At 36.0% G+C, this 16470-nt stretch overlaps 2 protein-coding genes across 3 annotated transcripts in view; one reads left to right on the top strand and one right to left on the bottom strand.

The window, feature by feature from the left end:
- Nucleotides 1–16470, top strand: part of LOC306858161 (dedicator of cytokinesis protein 1-like) — a 233237-nt gene that overhangs the window by 97299 nt on the left and 119468 nt on the right. The window lies entirely within an intron of this gene.
- LOC306858162 (inhibitory synaptic factor 2A-like) overlaps nucleotides 1–16470 on the bottom strand; it is a gene marked incomplete at its 3' end in the record, with an annotated part of 29924 nt that overhangs the window by 5525 nt on the left and 7929 nt on the right. Inside the window, exon 2 of the mRNA XM_079398559.1 lies at nucleotides 13839–13910. Within this exon, the coding sequence (XP_079254685.1) occupies nucleotides 13839–13910 (72 nt within the window). The remainder of the gene's footprint in view (nucleotides 1–13838; nucleotides 13911–16470) is intronic.

Here is a 16470-nt window from a genome sequence, read left to right as displayed (position 1 = left end):
TAAAAATATGGCTTAAGCCATATTTGCACATTTCCTCACACTGATTCTCTGTGATTTATCGATGTTTTTTTTAGAACTGACACTCAGAATTGTATTGTGAAAAAGATCATTTCTAGATCTGAAAAATGAAACTCATTTTCGACTTCATAAGCTCTTCATATTTCCATTTAATGGGAGCAATAATTCTGTTGCCTGAATTGACGTGCGGCTCTCTTTCTGCCGAGGCATGACATACATGTCGACGCTCACAAGCTTTCTAGCTTTCGGATCACAAATCAATGTTTAATATTTCTCTCTGGATCAATACGGTTCTCCACAAGATAAACTAGAGCATCATTAGAGAGGAACACGGTGAAGTGTCTGTCCAAAGAACATCAATATTTCATTTGCATTAGCGAGCCGAGTGTCGCAAGCGCTGCGTGAGCCAAACGTGCCGTGGTTCTCGACTGACAGGCCTAGATTTCTCTCTCTCCGGCGTTTGTGTGGTTTATTTCATTGATCGTTCGCATGTCTCCTGCTCTCCACCCACGACTGTTGTCAAGCGCGAGAGTCCTGACGCTTTTCTGTTTCTCAGCTGCTAATTAGAAACTGAAAGCCGTTGATAAGGGCTGTATATCCCCGCTCATTGCATTGTGTGGCGTAGGCTTTCCTTCCCTTCATCCCTGAGGATGAGGAGTGGTTTGATCTGACTCTGCTCCTCCTGTTTAAGCTCATTAACGTCGGAGGTCTTCTCATCCTGTTCTCATCTCGGCGTTTACACAGGAAACGCATCACTGCAGCGGTTAAGTGTTCGCAGTGACCTGATGTTCATCACATCAGAACGCGTGTGTGTGTGTGTGTGTGTCTGTCTGAGAGGTAATGAAATCAGAAAATACTGGAGAAACATTCCACCCATATCTCCAGCTCATTGGTGTCAGTTTCCACAGTGTCTTGTCTGTTTTCATTCGGATCTCTGGGTAATTTAAAAAGTCTCAGAACTTTTTTTTTTTTTTTTTGACCCACTTTCAACTTTTTTGGTTGTTTAAAAACATGTACCCCCGGTTTCACAGACAAGGTTTAAGCCTGCTCCTAGACTAAAATGTAAGTCTGAGCTGTTTCAACTGAAATAAACTTGCACTGACTGATCTTAAAATATATCAGTGCCTTTATTTTGTCAAGTCAAGTCACCTTTATTTATATAGCGCTTTTAACAATACAGATTATGTAGTTAGGTATTTTATTATATTTTTAGTTATTTTCTTTTCTTTTAGTTTTACTGCATTTTGTCTCAAGATGCACACAAGTAATGTTTTATTCTAAGTACGTTTGTAAAGTTAGTTAAATGTCCTAATTGAACTATGGCCTAATCCTGGCTTAGTCTAAGACCTGTCTGTGAAACCAGGCCCTAAAGATCTACAAGAAGTGTAGCCTTGTTTAAATACCTTCCATTTATCAACACATTATGAACTTTAAAAGTGCAACTGATCCTTTTTTATGAGTGCATGAACCTTCCCACAATGCACCTGTTTCTTTCCTAACCATAAATAATTTTTTCATTTTGTTAGGGCAATATATTAATATTTACAACGTGTATTTTTTTTTTATTTTTTATTTTTTTTTTATTGCAGGGATTTATAATAAATTTTAATGTATTTTTTATTTGTTCATTTAACACACCCACAATTTTTGCTGGTGACTTGTATGTTATGTGATTTATAGGGATGCACCGAATGTTCGGCAACCGAAATTGTTCGGCCGAAAATAGGAAAAAAACCTCTTTCAGTGTTCGGCTGAATAAGCGAAAAGACCGAATTAATTGTATTTTTTTTTTTTTTTTTTTTTTTGGATATTGTGCAGTTGCTTTGACACAATTTACATTGTTAAAAGCGCTATATAAATAAAGGTGACTTGACTCAAATAGAGGGCCTAAAGTTAACGCTCGCCAAGCGCCAAATGTGAGTAAAAATAAGCGTTGGCGAGTGCATGTAACCGTGTCAGTCGCCAGTTGGCGGGTAAAACTTTTACAAAATATAACAATGCAATGTAGGGAAAAACAACAGCCAGTTTCTTTATAGAGATTCGCTGTTTCTGACGTAAGCGAATAAAATAATTTTTCCGAAGACGAAATCATCGTGATTAGCTGTTGATAAGCGACAAGAGCGAATCAAATAATAGGATACATACGGGCTGATTAGGTCAGAGCATGTTGTGATGGCCAGCTTGTCCCTAGACACGGTTCTAATAACTTTTAGCTGAGAAGATATTGCGGTTTCATTTCGGAAGATTAACTTTTCTCTTCTTTATTCTTCATAACCCGAGAATGTGGCATCACCTGTGGTTTCGCCGCCTAAGCGGTGCAGTGAAGTATAGTTTGAAAGGCTGCGCGTACTGCTGAACACATACAATGTGCCGCTTCAGACAGCGCACCAGTAGCGCTTCAGTGGTCGAAAACAAACACAGTTATGTCAAAATGCGCGGATTTGGCGAGTTACCTCGTAAACGTGGTCTTAAGTGAGTTATAAAGTCTTAAATGACCGTAAAGAGTCCGCGTCATGTGCATCAGGTTTTAAAGAGACAGCGCTGATTTTAAAGTAAAACCTGAAGTCTGTCATTGATGTAAATCAAAGAACAAAAGAAAAAGAGAAATCACTGGACTGCTCTGGTCCCTGATTAACTTTTGTAGCTGAATAAAGATTCATCTGTATAGTTTATGCATATACAATTTATAGTTTATGTGAAGATTGTTTTAAAATCACTTAATATTTCAGAGCCTATTAAATGTTAAAAAATAATGGCTTTCAAGTATACTGTAATGTTGAATGGCTATAATTAATAGGTCAAATTGAGGGAAAATGCATTAAAGACACTAGTAGCAGTATTGGTATTAATGCTTCATTAATAATAGGCTACTTTGTAAAAAGATGCCATTAAAAACATACTTAAAATATGCTATCTGTGTTGTTTCTATATTAATAAGGAGGTTCAATGTGAAATTATGACGACTATAAATATGCCTTTAATAATGATTAATTACAGAGAAATGTGATTTTACTTTTTGAAATCGATTGACAGACAGCACTAATGTTAACCTTTTATAGATTTAAAATTTCAATTGAATTTCTAATTTTATAGGCCCCCCAGAAAGAGATCGGGACAGCCACACCCCCTTGGCCCCCTTCAAATTTTCTGTTCGATAATGCGGCCCTCAAATGAAGCTAATCGAATAGCCCTGCTGTACTCCGTTAACATGGGTGCGGGAAAAAAATACGCACCACATTTGCACTGCAAACTGATTTTGTGTAAAACAGGAGTAACACGATGGACTGCTCTGTTTGCAGAAAACATGCAAAGGATAAGTGAAGTGACATTCAGCCAAGTATGGTGACCCATACTGGGAATTCGTGCTCTGCATTTAACCCATCCAACGTGCACACACACAGCAGTGAACACACACACACCGTGAACACACACCCGGAGCAGTGGGCAGCCATTTATGCTGCGGCGCCCGGGGAGCAGTTGGGGGTTCGGTGCCTTGCTCAAGGCACCTCAGTCGTGGTATTGAGGGTGGAGAGAGCGCTGGACATTCACTCCCCCCACCTACAATCCCTGCCGGCCCGATACTCGAACCCGCAACCTTTGGATTACGAGTCCAAATCTCTAACCATTAGGCCACGACTTCCCCCTATCTCATATATAAGAATCTCAACATTATTAGGACAAAAAAAGATAAATCAGTAAATATGTTTGTTGTTTTTTTTTTCTTGTAAGTAAAGTAAAGGACACATTAAAAACATTGTAAATTTGTTTAGTCATTGTAGTAGTAATAACGGCCTGTTTTTGCAAAGAGTTTCATGGCCGGTAAAAAAAAAAAATATTTGGCCGGTAAATTTTATCAGGTCACTGGCCATTGGCAGGTGTGGCAAAAAGTTAGTTTTGTGTGTGTATATATATATATATATATATATATATATATATATATATATATATATATATATATATATATATATACATATATATATATATATATATATATATGTATATACATATATATATATATATATATATGTATATATATGTATGTGTATATATATGTATATGTATATATATATATATATATATATATATATATATATATATATATATATGTATATGTATATATGTATATATGTATGTATGTATGTATGTATGTGTGCGTATTAGTGCATGCATGAATAAATAAATAAAAATAATTCATTTTAATTAAAAAAAAATTATATTTATTGACTGATTGATTATTTATTTATTTTATTTTAATTTCCCAGCCTTGGTGCCTCTTGTGAATTTCAGTAGCTTTTATGCTTAGCGGTGAAAGTTAGTTTTTTTAATTAGTTGGCTGGTGTCTGCTGAGATTTGGAAGGATTTGTAAATGTGTTGTGTTTGTGTCAGCGAGCGACTCTGGCTTCGGAGAGGAAACGCGTCGGTGCCAGAGACAACAGACAGACACTCCAGTGGAAGTGAATGTGTGTCTCATTAGCAGCAGATGCCCTCTCATCACTCACACCAGCGTTTGATGCGGACCACTGGGGGATTCGCTCGCTCCGATTCCAAGCGCTTTACGAAACACTGTGCCGTCTGTCATGTTTGTCAGCGTTTGCCGGACCGGATCCTGCGGGCCGCCGCTGTGCGTCACTGACGCTCGTTACAATGGAGAGGAACACGCAAACACACGCAGAGATGAAGAGCGCAGGTCAGCGGCCGGATCGTATCTCAGCCTCATTAGCAGAGGGACGGAGAGAATCACTCCGAAGAGCTTTAATGAAACATTCATTATTCCTTCCTTCTCTTTCTCTCACACACCTAAACATGCTCCTTTCATTTGTTGTTGCCACAAAGCAAGACCTGAAAATGAAGAAACTCTCATTTCCTTTTTTGCATCGGTTCTGTCACTTTGATCAGTAGTCGAGGCTGGTCGTTTAGAGACAGTCTCTCAGAAAATACTGAGAAACATTTGCTACTGATAGTCCAGCTGGTAATTAGTGTTTGACAAAGCAAATGCCACACTTCCTTGCACTTACACCACAAACTTACTTTAAATATCTGACCAAGAAGTTAAGTCCTTTCTTTCTTTCTTTCTTTCTTTCTTTCTTTCTTTCTTTCTTTCTTTCTTTCTTTCTTTCTTTCTTTCTTTCTTTCTTTCTTTCTTTCTTTCTTTACATTTCTTTATTTATTTCTTTCTTTACATTTCTTTATTTACTTGCAAAATATATATTATATACCTATTTTACATATGTATTTATATTTTAATATTTATGGTTATATTTATTTATTTAGTAGTTTAATAATTTGTTTTTATAATATTATTAATAATAAGAAGAAGAATAGTTGGAAGTTATTTAATTAAACTTGATTTATTTATTTTTGTTTTTGTTTAAATGTGCGTACATTTATTTACATTTATGTGTTTTCTTACTGAATGCACATTATTTACTTATTTTAATTTTTAAATAATAAGAATATTTTATTGTTTGTAAATATATTTAATTGTATTTATTATTTTCAATTATTTATTTGTTTTTATTATTGTATATATTTGATTATTAATTCAATTATTAAATAAAAATTATTAGTGTTTTTAATTCATTATTTTAGTATTTTAACTTATTATAGTTTTTAATTAATTGATGAGAAGAAAAGTACATTTATTCTAAAAAAAAATTTAACTACAATTTTTCATCAGCCTGGCAACAGGCTAAAAACCACTTATTCCAGCATCATAGTGCTGTTTTTTTGCAGAGTTTTGCACATTTACAACATAAAGGTTTCAGATTTGAAAACCAGATAGCAGAAATTATTATAACGCTGTACTTTTTTCATTATATGCATCATAGCTCCAGTCTCTAAGAAATAGTGTTTTGCACCCAGGCGTAGAAAATAATAATATAAATATATTTATCAGTTAAAAATGAGGATCACAAAATGCTAATATTGATGATAGTGATATACTGTATGGATATATCTTGCATTCCTATTTGGTACTCTCTCATCTCTCTCTCTCTCTGTTTATAATGTATTAATACAGATGTCCATCATACTTTGCTTCGCTCTATCTACAGATTAAACCGTATCTCTCGAAAGTGTACACACTCACACGCTCACAATACGCTCTCAGTACCCTCCAGCTTCACCGTGGTATCACTGTAGTATCTATAGCAACCAGCGGCTCTGTATAAAGCTGGAGCTTGAGAGAGAGAGATCTGCCGGTGTCTCTCAGCTGAGCACTTAAACATCTCTTCTTTCAGCTCTGCTCCAATGGAATTACCACACCGCCACAGCCGCTGTGTGTGTGTTAACTTTAGCGATCGTAGAGTAAGACTGTGATGTTAGCACTGACTTCCAATGAAAAAGTCACAATATCAGTGTCAGGATGTTGTGAGTGGTTGCCAGGGTCTTCTTTGGATGTTTGGATAATAATAATAAAAATTTAAAAAAGTATTCATATCGAAAAAGTTCTTAAATTTTGTAGAAATTAGCGTGTTTTACACTCACCCTCAAAGCATCCTAGGTGTTTATGACGTTCTTCTTTCAGACGAATCCAATCGGAGTTATATTAACAATTGTCTTGGCCCCTCCAAGCATTACAATGGGGTAAGCAGGTGTTTGTTGTCAACAGAAATAAAGACGTGAAATAAAGTGCATGCATCCATAATAAACGTCCCTCACACGGCTCCAGAGGGTGATTAAAGGCCTCCTGTAGCGAATCCATGCGTTTTGTAAGATAAATATCCATATTTCAAAGGTAATAAACACTTTTTTCTCACTTCTCGCTGACTGTGGTACGTGGAAGTCATTCCGGTGGATGACGTAGGACGTCTTTGTAATTATTAGTATTAAATTAATTAAAATATTGCAGCAATAATAATACAAATCATACTTCTATTTTATATTTTGTTTCAATCGATTTTTTTTTCCCTCTTTGGAGGAGTGCCAACTGTTTTCTGTGCTAATCCATTGAACCCCTGGAACCGTGAACATTTTAGAATTTTTCCCTGAAGATTTTTTGAGAATAATGGTATTTATGGAATCTTGCAGAAAAGAAAAAGAAAAACTGTGAGATGTAAACTCAAGAATTTGTCCAAAAAAAAAAAAAAAGTCTACATTGCGAGAGAACCTTTTTTTTTTAATCAGTTTTTTTTTTTTTTTTTTTTTTTTTTTTTTATGGTGGAAACTGATTTCCGTAATTGATTCATGTTTTAAATTAGCTTTTATTTTTATATTTTCAGTTTTAATTTTAATAATAAGCTAAATAATAAGTAATCTATGAAGTAATATAAAATAAATACATTATTTATTAAATATGTATAAATATTTATATAAAATAAAATTATATACATTTATATTGCAATATTTTGCCTCTGTATAGTGTAAAGGAACAAATGTATATAATAATAAAAAATGAAAATATTTAATACTAGTATATAATATATATTTTTAAGTAGTTTTTGTACATTATCTACCCTTAAATGTAAATTTAAGGAAGTGCAGAAATGTGCTTACTGTTCTAATCAACATCTTAATACTTTTCGCATTAATATTTTTGGAAGAAAATAGAGCCTGAGTTGTGTGTGTGTGTGTGTGTGTGTGTGTGTGTGTGTGTGTGAAATCACGTCTTGTCAGATCAGGATTCGTATTTTGCGATCCCTTCAAGCGCTCAGTATTAAGCAGTTATCTCTCACCAAATAGAGCCTCGGAGATCCGTTTTGCGTCTGGACAGACGGCCACATTAGGAAGCGCAGTCTAGTGTGATGAAACGTGATGACATGGCTACCGTGAGAACAAAGTGCAGAAGACCAGTTCTAGCTCCAAGCAGCTCGACTTCAAGTAAATTGAATGCTGCTAAATCCGCTTTTATGGCTGTGCAATCTCTTCCCTCTCATGAGTTCAGTGATCACCCCAGGGAGGAAAAAAATGAAATTAATTGAAATTGTCTGCGTGAATTTTTCATATGAACAACATTAAAAGAATGGTCAGGGTTTGATAGAAATAATTTGAAAAAATATAATTTTTTTATATAATTTTTCTAAAATAGAAAAATTGCAGGTACAGTAAGGCAATACGGAAATGATCTAAACAACTTTACAACTCAAAATAATTTACTCAAATATTTTTTTTTCTCCCCCTGAAGATATAATATTTATGGAAGCTTGAGGAATACATAATCTCAAAAGTCAGAAGAAACTGACTTTTAGAAAACCTTTAGAAAAAAATGTAAGGGGTCATATGACGTTGCTAAAAAGAACAATATTTTGTGTATTTGTTGTAATGCAATGTGTTTATGTGGTCTAAAGTAAAAAAAAAAACAAAAAAACACATGTTGTACATTGTTACTCCTCTATGCCCCGTCTTTCTGAAACGCACTGATTTTTTACAAAGCTCATCGTTCTGAGAAGCGAGGCGTGCTCTTATTGGCCAGCTATCCAGTATGTTGTGATTGGCCGAATATCTCAAGCACGTGACGGAAATGTTACGCCCCTCACTGTATTGTGATGGCGTTTCCTAACACCGAGACTAAAACAATAAAACCCATTACAAACGAGGCATTTGTTGCATCCAGTGGGGACATAATTCAGTCTCTCCAGGATTTTGCGATTCTGCGATCATTGAATTTATCGCAAAATCAAGCAAACTCGTAATTTTCGTAAGAGTTCGCAAATTTTCGTAATTGTCGCAGATTTTGGGCTTAGACACGTCCTGTGACGTCATCGCAACACGCATTGTCAAAGAAAGGTTGTTTCTCAGTTTGAAAAATGGAATGAACAGCCTTGCGTTCTCATCATGCCCGATTTACAAGAGCTACATTGGACAAACGGACCGGAAACAGAATGAATCCGCGCTACTCGTTTGGGCTACGCAGTGCAGACCGTTTATCTGCTCTCGATCACGTGACACCGTTATGCACAGCGCTGGGAGATACAGTGAAGAAAGTAGTCCAATTCGCCGCAGAATCAATAACGTGTCAAATCTTGTGAGAAGCATTCAAATTCGGTGCAGAATTCTGTTAAAGCTACGGATATCAGAACAAACACCACTGATGTGGAAACCAGTAAAAACAGTGTTCAATAAACACAAATCTCCACCATTCACCATGGATTTAACATAACTACAGGAACAACTTGTGGCAGAAATGGTCTAATGTTTTTCCAGTGTTTTTAAATGCTTCACACAACTTTTCCCAGCACTTCAAAGCTTTAAGTATTACCAAATTTGAAAGCTATTTTGAATGTGATGACATTATTTGTTCATCCTTCATAGGTTGCCTCCATTTGTAAAACTAAAAGTTTCATAATGCAGGAAAGCAAACACTTATTTAAAAATAAAAAAGTTATATTAAATTACCACTAGTAGATGGCTGCAGAGACGTACTTATAGGCTTATTAGCTAGTTCCACTCCCTAAGATATATTTTTTGTATTTATTAAATTATATTTAGACATTTTGAGTAATCAATCTTAATATATCTGCATCTCAACTACCCAGACAGCACAAGTACATCTGTAAGATGTCTGCTAAAGATCTGGGAAACATCTACTGTGTAATCTGATAAACGTGTCAGAAGCAGTTTTACATGCATTCTAATAAATGTCTATTTGACATCTGACAGGAAATGTCTTAGAGAGGTATTGCAGATGAGCAAACACCCTAAAAAATACATCTTGCATATGTAAATTCAGACAATGTAGAAGAGTTTTATTAATCAAAATACAAATTAATCATGTAATCAATGTGAATATTGCCATTTATGTATCAAGTTATGCTACTATTATAAAATTGTATCTGCCTGCATGTGTAGAGGCCTGCAGAAGAATGGAATGTGCAGACGTATGGTTTAAGGTAAAGCTGTACATCCTGTTTTGACATGATAGGGTCTCTTCCTTTAACTTAACATACATTGGGGCCTATTGACAATAACGATATAGGAAATGTATTGAACACGCCTTAGGGGGGAAAACTGTATTTAAGAGGGTATGAACACAGATTCGAGAGATTAACTGCCCTATGATGGTTCACAAAGTCAGAAAAGTTATAACAATGTTAGAAGAATGTTTTCCATGGTAGGTTTTCACTGCGAAAGAAATGCTGCAAATATCACTGCAAATTTTGAGAAAAGCCTCAGCAAAATCAGTCATTTTATGCCGCAAAAATCAGAAAAAAGTCCCACGATAATTACTGATTAAAATGACTTATACAGCCGCATCATGCTGTGTAAACATTTCCATCTCTGCATTTGTGATCGGAGAAATGACAAACTCTACTCTAAAGCACTACTCTACACTGCTCAAAACTCGCGTTTGAATCGTCAGTGGCAGAAACATACTTACAGGCTGTGAGTCAGAAGCGTCAGACTGTCCTTGCAAAGTTGCAATTGCCCCACTTTATAGAAACAGCCTTTGAGCGCAGCTGGCATTGTAGGCTACTCTTCAGGAAATAGTTCTCCGTAAAATGCGCCGCACACACTCGAATATTTGCATTGTACTGCTCTGGAACAGTGTTGTAAATGTAACTTAACCACTGATTTCTAGTTGTGTCCTCTTTTGGAAGCCCAAACAAAGTAGTTTCACTTTCACAACGAAACACAGCGTCTCCAGGACATGGCGCCGGCGGCAGCAACAATACTACAGTGAGAATAAAAATCACGCCCCCTTTCTTTGCGTATACATGCAGTGTTATGAAAATCTCCCCACATCGTGACGTAGACGTGGGGGCGTGTTTGAATGAGCCGTTTTAGGAGGGCGTGGACAAGTCTTAACTTTTATAAAAAATCTCTCTTTGGTTTTGAGACTTTAGTCTTAGCCCCTTCAGGGATCTTATCTCTGCACAAACAGCTTGGAGTAACACTCCAAAGAGAAAGGAAAACTTGAAATCGCATCATATGACCCCTTTAATATAAAGTCAGAATTACCTTTTTTTATTTTTTGTTTCATGATGGAAACTGGCTTCCATAATTTATTCAGATTTTAAATTAGATTTTTGTAAATTATTTTTTTTACAAATTTTTCTCTTTTGTAATTTTTATTATTTTGTTGAACATTTCTATTTAGCTTTATTATTATTATTTTCAGTTTTATATTTGTTATTTTTATTATAAATTGTATAATAAATTTATTTATTCTATAATCATAATAAATCATATTAATTATATGATATTATTTAATTTCTATAATTAAATTCTTATTAAACTGATTTAAGTTATTTAACAAAAATGTGAGCTTCACTTTTCAGTCTTTAAGCTCTCTGGATGCTGGCAACATCCTAATGTACGTGTGATATTTGCAGCCAGCGATGAGTTGAAATGAACGTACGTGGAAATCGAGCTCATGTTGCTAATGCTGTCGATTGAGCTTAACTCATATCGATCCGGGTACGTCCTTTAAGAATGTCAGCCATAGGAAGATCCTTCCGAGAGACTGAATGCAGAGTGATGGAGGGATAATGATGCAGGAAATGAGAACTGGAGAGAAAGTGCAGAGGTTAAACTGAGAAACTGAAGCCTGAAACACTGAGGCTCTCTTCCAAACCTCGTGAGCTGTCTGCTGTATGGATGGGTAGACACCTGCTAAAGCAGCTTTGTGACTGAAATAGAGCCTCATGAGCAACCGCACATGAACTGTCTAAAACATTTGCAACAATTTCATCCATTCCAGAGAAATCTGCACAGTGATTGGAAGAAATGTCAGTGTTTTTGTTGATTTGGAGAGACTTGATTTAAAGTTGATTAAAAGAGTTTGACGATTGATTGATTGACCTATCAATGCTTTCTATGCAAGCAAACATACTGTACAGTCCTGCTTTACCAGTGTTATTTTAGAATTTATCTAATAATAGTATTAATAGTATTTATTAAAACATTTTTATTGTTTTATTGTTATTTTGTTAGTTTTCGTTTTAGCAATTGTTACTATTTTTATTTTATTTTATTTTTAAAGTATATTTGATTAACTTTGTTTTAGCCATGTAGTACTTAATTTAATTTTACAAATTTTAGTTTTTGCATCTAATTTTATTTCTGCTTTTATTTATATATATATATATAATTTTTCTTCTTTTTATTCACCAAAAAACATTTTTAATAGTTTGTTAACAACACTGTCTTGTGCCAGTTTCTAGAATTTGTCCACAACAAATAATTTTCTGAGTGAATAATTTAGCTTCGTAGCGTTGAGAAGTGCTTCATGCTACATGCACACTAACTCTGCCTGGCGTTTTCTGAGTAGGCTGCTCACTAGGGTTTGGAGCACAGCCCGCTGCTGAAGGACAGATATGTATTGATTCAAAGCGAGAGTTGCTGAGACTGAAGAGCAGCGATCTGAGCTCATGAGATTTCTCCTCTCTACCATATTATGTTAAATAGAACACTTTAGCTCCTTCAGACTGAACTCTATTAGCATGATTTATGTGGATGTGAAGCCATTCTGGATGTCATCGGTGTAAACAAGAGTAGGCCTGCGCTGTGTAATATATTTAAACGCATGCACACGAGATGTAGATAGCAGTATTTAGGAAGCTACTTTTACATATACATATACATATACACACACATACATAATAAACGTGGCATGAAGTACCAGAAACGTATCAGTTCACTGACATGAATGGGACTGATAGCTCATGTAATGATCCGTCAGGCGTGTTTCTTCTGGATTCTTGCTCTCTCCTGTTGAGTGTTTTCACTGGGCTGCGTTTAATTAGATTGCGTTTAATCCTTCCCTTCACTTCAAAGAGAGCTGCTAAATTTGATTTTCTGTCTGTCGCTTGTCTTCTGCAGGGAGTCTCATCTCGTCTCCTCGCAGGAGCCCGTGTCACTTTGACGCTTTCTATCTACAGCACTGCTTAGCTGTCCTCTGAGATGCCCCTCACGTTGATGTTCTTGCGTTTGTGCAGCACATTGGAATGAAAGCGCTCTTTTTATGGCTATGCATGCATGTTAAATGGCTAGTTCTTCAGAAAAAGCACAACAGGCGCCATCGAAGTCGTTCGTATGACTCATGTGCTTTCAAGTCTTGTGAAACCGTGCAAAACACAATTCCTACCTGTCAATTACCCAGAATCCCCCATGCACGCACTTCAGCTATCATTGTGCTTTAAGAGACGACAACACTCTGAAAAGCGCTTAACAGCCTGACCTTCACACACTTTTGTGCTGCGGTTGCTTCTGGAAAATGAGCGTGTCTCTCTTAAGTTCACTCCAGTGCTTTGAAAAGATAAGAATGGTGCTCACTGATTATTTTTGGTGTTTGATTGAGTGTTGAAGCTCCCGTCAAAAATGTTTGTTTAAATATTTTTTCTGAATATTTAAAAATAAAGCAGAATAAATTTTCTTGAAAAAAACAAAGCTAATATTACTCTAGATATTATGATTATTATAATTAAGGTATATCTAAATACTATATTCTCTTTTTTAGTGATATATTTAAATATATTTAAAACTTCATACATAATACATATAATAAATATTTATTTTTAGATATTTTTAATGGGAAAATGGGTGGTTAAAATAGTGTTGATGTCTTTCTAAATTCACTTTTGTTTTTGTAGTTGCTATTAAATTTTCCACAGAAATGTGGAGTGAGAGTAAATAATGACTACATTTTATTATTCGGATGAGCTACTTCTACTTCACATCCGTGTCGTGCCAGGCTCTGTGATGAGGGTGTCCCACTAAGGTCCTTTATCGAATAGCCTACACCTTTGTCAGCGGGAGTACTTCCTGTCTTTATCTCGTTCATTACTCACACAATCTGTGATCAGGCTGCAGTTGATGTTTATTAGCGCAGCACGCTCATGTATCTCACTCGCTCGGGCTTTAAACAAAATAAAGCCACCAACCTGTAAATAATGCATGCGCTGTTCCGACACGTGTCGCAGTTGGCCGTGTCCTGTCCGGTCCGATAGGAGAGCCTGTGAGGAGATAAAGAGAGAGAGACGAGTCATTCCCCATTCACCTTGTCCTTCCTCATTATCAGCTGTGTTAGCATTCCTCACACCGGCGTTCTGCAGAGGACACGCGGGACACCGGCTCACAACAGAACGGCCTTCAAATCACCGCCACGCTGCAGAAATGTCAAATCCAGCTGCCTTTGACTGTTTTTGTTTGCTTACAGGAGAAACTATCAATTGGAACAGTTTGTTGAAGCTGATTTTTTATGCTCAAACAGCGACATTACACACTAACTAATGTTAAAAAAGTGAAATCGCAATCAACCACCCCTTCATTTCAGCAGAGCACTTAAAATGCTGTCTCCTTGTGACCTTTAAACCTGTGTAGAGTCCACAGGAGCATGATTTGACATTGCCCAACAAGAGAAGAATTCAGCTGTCAAAGACTATAGATACCCAAGACGTGTCACTCCTATAGTTTTGAATGGGGAAAAATGCAACGCTCAATATGGCCGCTCAATCGCAGGATGCCCCGCCTTCTGAATGAAAGAGCCAATCGCTAATCAGTAAAGTGAGCGTGTTGCTGCAGCTGCTGTTAGAAGTCCCGGTTGCTATAGAAACAGTCAGCGCTCTGAGACGTGTGTTTAGGAGTGTGCATGCGCACTGGTTGATCTAGCCTGAAAAATAAGATTTTTATAACGCTATTTGAGCAAAAGAAACCACATTAATGATACAGTTGGTATCAGATTTCTTTGGTGATTTCAAATATGAAATTTAATTGTAAGCTTAGTGAACAATTTTGGAGAATTTGATGTTTCCCCATTCAAAGAGATAGGATGCACAAAGATGGCTGCCGAGTGCCATGACTTGTCTTAAAGAGACTTTGTCTGTGTCCACTGTACATGGAGTTTGTATGTTCATAAGAGCCTCCGGCCTGCAGTGAACATGAAATATGATCTGACAGGAGAGTTCATGGGTGAGTTTAGACCAGTGGACAATGATTCCTTCCCAAAATCCCTTGTATTCGAGCAGAGAGGTGTGATATAATTTCTGCTGGTAATCATCCTCACCTAAAATAGACCGAGCTCAGGGGGAAACGGGAAGTTCATTAACTAAACCAGAGCTTGATTTCAAAGCTTCTTCATTCGTCAGATCTTCTCTAGTTTTTGCCTTTCACTTTTATCAAGATTTTTTTTTTCAGCTGTAGAACTTTATGTAAATATTTGTTTGTTTCAAAGCGAATTATAAGCAGGCCGGATGTGTGTGTAATGTTTGGTAAAGCGCAGAGCTGTGTTCCTGAATTACTTCATTGCTGTTTTGTACATCAGCAATCAGCTTCACGTCGGCGCTCTTGTTGAAAAACAAAACTGTTATTCAAAGGCTGAATAAATTATACATAATACTAGAATGCATCTCATTATAGTCACTTAACTGTCACTTGCTGGAGGTATGCACCGCTTCAACTGAGTGTTGGAGGCTTACAGATCAGCGCGAGCTCATTGACCAGTGGTATTGTGCTGAATCTTCAGCATCATGGTAAAATCATGTGTATTTAGCTCTAAGATGTGCATGCGAGTTTGCAGTGTTATTTGAAAGTGATGTCACGAAGTGATTGCATGCAAAAATACACTTACGACACAGATTTGAATTAATTTATTGCCTCCTTAAGATGAATTGTTGTCTCTCTCATTTGGATAAAAGCATCTGCAAAATGAATGCATGCTCTCTCTACCATTCAAAAAATGTTTTAGGAAGAAGGCTGCATTTATTGGATCAAAAATAGTAAAATTGTGAAATATTACAAGTTAAAATAACTTTTTCCATTTTAAAATCTTTTAAAATATAATTTATTGCTGTGATGCAAAGCTGTATTTTCAGCATCATTATTACTCCAGTCTTCAATGTCACATGATCCTTCAGAAATCATTTGAATATGCTGATTTGCTGCTCAAATAACATTTTTGATTATTATCAAAGTAGAGCAGCTCATTATTTCTTTGGGGGAATTTTTTTTTTTTCCCCCTGGATTCTTTAATATGAAAGTCAAAATAACAGCACCTATTTGAAATGGAAAACTTTTGTAATATAATAAATGTCTTTACTGTCACTTTTCTGTCAATTTAATGCATCCTTGCTGAATTCATGAATACATTTCTTAAGGCTGAGCATTTACTTAACATCTCATTCACTTACTAAATTGCTAGTTATCATTTCAGACTTAAATGTTAGTTCAGACGGTATGACTGTAGCAAGAGAATAACTCTTATTTACACCATATTTAGTTTAGTAGTAAACACAAAACATTGCAGTTTTTGATGTAAATTGGTGATCTTTCGCTCTGAAGCGAGTCTGTTTGCTTCGCTCTCAGTGAACAGTAGTCAGTGTTTACATCTGATTCCTAGTCTCTGGTATGTGTTTGTGTTTGCCTCCAGCAGGATTGTGCTATAGTCTCTGAGCTGAATATTTCTTACATTTATAAATGCTAAAGTAAATAGCATAAATCTCCTTTCCCAAACAAGTTTTTCACTGCTGGTGGTGATGTGTGGAGACGTGGGCTCCGAAAATTCGAGAAGCTTTACTT

Source organism: Barbus barbus, assembly GCF_936440315.1.
Source record: "Barbus barbus genome assembly, chromosome: 38".
Taxonomy (NCBI): Eukaryota; Metazoa; Chordata; class Actinopteri; order Cypriniformes; family Cyprinidae; genus Barbus; species Barbus barbus.
This window is presented reverse-complemented; position numbering and strand designations above follow the sequence as displayed.